Source organism: Protobothrops mucrosquamatus, unplaced genomic scaffold (genome assembly GCF_001527695.2).
Source record: "Protobothrops mucrosquamatus isolate PMUCROS unplaced genomic scaffold, P.Mucros_1.0 scaffold1040, whole genome shotgun sequence".
In the NCBI taxonomy this organism is placed as follows: Eukaryota; Metazoa; Chordata; class Lepidosauria; order Squamata; family Viperidae; genus Protobothrops; species Protobothrops mucrosquamatus.
Window position 1 is genome coordinate 4,978 of NW_015387272.1, and position 5,093 is coordinate 10,070.

General features: G+C 44.8%; 1 protein-coding gene across 1 annotated transcript; it reads left to right on the forward strand.

Annotated features, from left to right (window-relative positions):
• Window positions 1-1,049: 1,049 nt before the first annotated feature.
• SLC32A1 (solute carrier family 32 member 1) lies at window positions 1,050-4,874 on the forward strand. The gene is made up of 2 exons (XM_015820009.1): window positions 1,050-1,427; window positions 3,687-4,874. Exons 1-2 carry the CDS (start codon window positions 1,050-1,052, stop codon window positions 4,872-4,874), a joined length of 1,566 nt encoding a protein of 521 aa, XP_015675495.1.
• Window positions 4,875-5,093: the final 219 nt, after the last annotated feature.

Below are 5,093 nucleotides of genomic sequence, written 5' to 3' on the forward strand. Positions count from 1 at the left end.
TACCGGGCAACCTAATAATATTTAGGTTTGCCCAAAGAGACACAATTCTTAGGAGAATGAACACAGAGGGCGGTGGGTGAGAAAAGGGACCTTTCCCAGCCTATTCGAGGAGATAAGTGATGGGGGCGATTGCGGATGGCTTAGGGGAGCCCCCCCCCCCGAATTTGATATCAAAGCTGGGCTTGGCTACGTTCTGCAAACCGCGCCTGGCAAGAAAGAGATCCGTGAAGGTGCCAACTAGTGCCCCCCTCCCTTTCCCTCTGCAGTTTGTCTCAGGCGTGGGTGTTGCTCGAGGGGGAGGGGGAGGGAGAAGTAGATTTTGGTGGGGACCTCCCCCAGAAATGCAGCAAACCTTTCCTCAGGCTCCCTTCCTCCCACCCACCCCACCCCACCTCCCATTCCCCCCCCTCCCCTTTCCTTCTGCTAGTTGGACGCGTGGAGGGACAGAGACGTGCCGCGCGCAGCAGAAGGCTTGCGTGGCAATCTGGTGACCGCCGCTCGTCCCCCTCTCGCTTCCCCCTCCCCTCCAGGTTCCTCTGCATTGCTTTGGCACCGCCGAGGCTGGAGAGAGGCAACCCGCCCGCCTCTCGACTACTGAGGAAAGAAGCCGGAGGAGAGGAGGAGGAGGAAGAGGAGGAGGAGGAGGAAGAAGAGGAGGAGGAGGAAGAAGGACCTTGGGGAAGAAGGGGAGCTGGGCGGCCGGTGGCGAGGTGGGCATTCGAGCCACACTTCCAGCCCACACCTGTCGCGCCCTCTGAAGCGCCTATGCCCCAGGCAAAAGGCGAGAGCTGCCCCTGCAGGTGCCGAGGTCATGGTCCAGGCGACTCTGCAGAGGCCAAGGTCCAGTTCCAGGCGAGAGGGGAGATAGCGCCCTTCTAAGGCTCGCCCTCAACAGCAGCAGCAGCAGCAGCAGCAGCGGGACTGGCAGCCCAGCAGCTTTCTCAGCCTTCGGCTCCTTTTCACCTCTCCGCCCGCTCGCCGCTTCCGGAGCGCTTGCTCGGTGCCTACAACCGCCCTTAAGGACAAGCGAGGCAGCCCCGGCGAGCATCATGGCGACGCTCATTCGCAGCAAGATCTCCAACGTGGCCACCTCGGTTTCCAACAAGTCCCAGGCGAAGGTCAGCGGCATCTTCGCCCGCATGGGCTTCCAGGCAGCGACCGACGAAGAAGCGGTGGGCTTCGTTCACTGCGATGACCTGGACTACGAGCACCGGCAGGGACTGCAGATGGACATCCTGAAGTCCGAGGGCAGCGAGGAAGGAGGAGAGCCGCCCTTGGAAGGAGATACCCACTACCAGAGGGATGGCACGGGACCCCTGGCCCCGTCTGCTTCCAAGGACGAAGGCGTGTGCTCCGAGCTGTCCACTCAAGGGAAGCCCAGGATCACCGCCTGGGAAGCCGGCTGGAATGTCACCAACGCCATCCAGGTAACCTTCAGAGCTTCCGTCTCCCTTCTCCCTTTGGGTGAAATCCTGAGTTAGTGGGGACTTTCCTTGGCCTTAGTTTCCAGTGGAGCCAGGGGATCCAGATTGTTTGAGGGACTGTAGGGATTCACTCATCTGGACTAGGGTTCCTGATGTCCATCACCTTGGGCCATAGTATGTTAGAAGCAGTAGGTGTTCCCAGAGGGACACCTTTATCCAATCCACTGTCCATCTATGTAAATGACTGTCTACCCATTTTCAAGTAACTGCAGTTGAAGAACGGTAAAATCGCTTTCTAATTCATGTTAAGAACACGAATCAACACGTCCTAGGTGTTGTTGCACTTCCCCCCTCCCCCATCTTTGTCTCCTCCCCCAAATTCAGCCAGCCTTATCCCTATTGTGGCAATTCTGATCTCTGTTAATGATGATGGGGTGGCAATTTAAAAATTGCAGTTGCATTGTGCATTCTAAATTTGCATTTTCTCATCCTTCCAGTTTCATCTGTATTTATGCCTGAATTTGTTTTAATATGCTCAAAGCAGCATATGGTCCAAATGGGACAGCCATTCTCCCTTAGATGTTTTATTTTATTTTTGCTTCAGATGGACGCATTTGGAAAATTTTGAAAGAGTGAAACGACCCCTTTCCCCCTTGCATTGTTTTGTATTGTAGATACAGAACATGGGGCCTTAATAAGCAAAACCTGATTGTGTAATCACAGTTATCTTACAATTTGTTGGCATTGTCTGCAACAGTAATAAGATGCAACATAACAAAATTACACCTAGAAAAGATTTGCTCCTTTTCACTGTCAATCCAACATTGTTCAGATTTGAAAGAAAATAATACTAATCATGAAATGAACTTTTAGGAAAATGAATAGCATTTCTATAGCTGAAATAAATTTTTATCCAGTAGTGAAGATCTGAAAGCAAATTTCCCTAATATTTCTGTTGCTTTCCCCTTCCAAACTATTATCCACTGATTAATATCTAATTTAAACAAGCAAACATAACAATGTTACTTTCACTAGTTAGCATTTTTATAGTATTGCTAGCTGTCTTAAATTATAAACTTCCAACTTTCTACAAAAATAACCTCTGAATAACTGCAAAGGCTGTGGTTTAAAATTCTGTGCTTATTTATTTGGAAATAATCTGTAATGGACTCAGTGAGAACTACTTCTTAGTAGACATGTATATGATTGCTTTACAAAACAACTTGGTCTACATATTCAGTTCTAATCCTTTAAGTGAATTATTTCTAGATGATAAAAATGGCTTCTATCCCAGTGAACAGCAATGCCATTTACAATTTGATTTAATAGCAATCTGATGATCACACTGCATTTTTGCATCTGAATCAGAGGCATTGCAACCAAAATAAGTCAAAGTAATTTTAGTGAATGAGTTTACAATTATTGTCTTGGGTTATTGGTATCTAGTCAAAGACATATGTTACACAAAGAAGTATGGTTGACTCCTATAGTGTCTTCTTCTTTATTTTTTACAAAGCTGTTGAGCAGATGCCTGTTTTCTTAAGCATTTGTAGGATAATCTAGGATTAGGTAGGACCAAACTGTTTTTGTTACATTACTTTTTTTTTAAAGTGTTTTAATTTTTGCATGCACACTTTTAAAAAGTACTGGTTTTAGTATGATGGTTTTATTTATTTATTTTTAAAATCATCCTGGATTCCCACAGAAAAGTAAAATGTGAAATGTTTGTAGTTTTAAAGTGAGCTATGTATTCATTTTGAGCTTTTAATTCCTTTTTTAAAAAACAAAACCAAATCAATTCTTTCAATGAAAGAGGGTCTGCCCCTGTTACCTTGTTTTCCAGCTGCATGAGAATTTATGGAAGTCATATTGGAAGTTTTTAAGAAGAGACTGGACAGCCATTTGTCCAAAATGGTATAGGGCTTCCTGCCTGAGCAGGGGGTTGGACTAGATGACCTTCAAGGTCCCTTCCAACTTTACTATTATTATTATTATTATTATTATTATTATTATTATTATTATTATTATTATTATTATTATTATTATTATTATTATTATTATTATTATTATTTTAAAGAACCTTTCTGTGCAGAAAAATGAAGTCTACCCTTCCTCCTATTTTTAAACATTTTAATTTTGGAATTAAAAATGGAAATTAAAAAAGCAAGTTCTTACTATCTCCGTTGGTGTATTTTCTGGGAGAGTAAATGCTCCCTTGCAAATAAATCTGAGCAATACAATATCCGTTTTCTGTCTTTCTAGGGGATGTTTGTTCTTGGCCTGCCCTATGCTATCCTTCATGGTGGATACCTAGGACTCTTCTTAATCATTTTTGCAGCAGTAGTTTGCTGCTACACTGGGAAAATCCTCATTGCCTGTCTCTATGAAGAGAATGAAGACGGAGAGATAGTCAGGGTGAGAGACTCCTATGTGGATATTGCAAATGCTTGCTGCACTCCTAGGTTTCCCAGTCTTGGAGGCAGGATTGTAAACGTGGCACAGATCATAGAACTGGTCATGACCTGCATCCTCTATGTAGTGGTCAGTGGTAACCTGATGTACAACAGCTTCCCAAACTTGCCAGTGTCCCAGAAATCATGGTCCATCATTGCGACAGCAGCGCTCCTGCCTTGTGCTTTCTTGAAGAACCTCAAAGCTGTTTCCAAATTCAGTTTACTCTGCACCTTGGCTCATTTTGTGATAAACATTTTAGTGATTGCCTACTGCCTCTCCAGAGCCCGAGACTGGGCATGGGATAAAGTCAAGTTTTACATTGATGTGAAGAAGTTCCCCATCTCAATTGGCATAATTGTCTTCAGCTACACCTCTCAGATTTTTCTGCCTTCCTTGGAAGGGAACATGCAGAATCCTAAGGAGTTCCATTGTATGATGAACTGGACTCACATATCTGCTTGCATCCTGAAGGGTCTCTTTGCCTTGGTAGCCTACCTGACTTGGGCTGACGATACAAAAGAAGTAATTACAGACAACTTGCCATCCACCATTAGAGCTGTCGTTAACATTTTCTTGGTAGCCAAGGCTTTGCTCTCCTATCCTTTGCCTTTCTTTGCAGCTGTGGAGGTCCTGGAGAGATCCCTCTTCCAGGATGGAACCAGGGCTTTCTTTCCCAATTGCTACGGGGGCGATGGGAGGCTGAAAGCCTGGGGACTTACCCTTAGGTGTGCTCTTGTGGTGTTCACTTTGCTGATGGCCATTTACGTCCCACATTTTGCCCTCCTGATGGGCCTAACAGGAAGCCTCACAGGGGCAGGCCTCTGTTTCCTCCTTCCCAGCCTTTTCCACCTGAAGCTATTATGGAGGAAACTCTTGTGGCACCATGTCTTCTTTGATGTGGCCATTTTTGTAATAGGTGGTATATGCAGTGTGTCAGGTTTCATTCACTCTTTAGAAGGCCTCATTGAAGCTTTTAGAACCAATACAGAAGACTAAAAGATGGGCTAGATTGGTTGCACTGGAGGGAGGAGAACAAAAAAAAACCCCACACAGAACATTTACATAGCCAAAAGATTATGCATCCCCATTAAGGAGAAATGTTGTTATTTTAGTGAAGTTACACTCGATAAACATAAGCAACTTTCCAGATCAGATGCTAACCCAACAGACTTTTTAAATAAATAAAGAAACCCTATATATTTTGTATTATTTAGA

Coding starts and splice junctions, on each gene's coding strand:
- SLC32A1 (XM_015820009.1), top strand. CDS start 1,050: ATGGCGACGCTCATTCGCAGCAAGATCTCCAACGTGGCCACCTCGGTT. Junction 1,428..3,686: donor ATGTCACCAACGCCATCCAG/GTAACCTTCAGA, acceptor CTGTCTTTCTAG/GGGATGTTTGTTCTTGGCCT.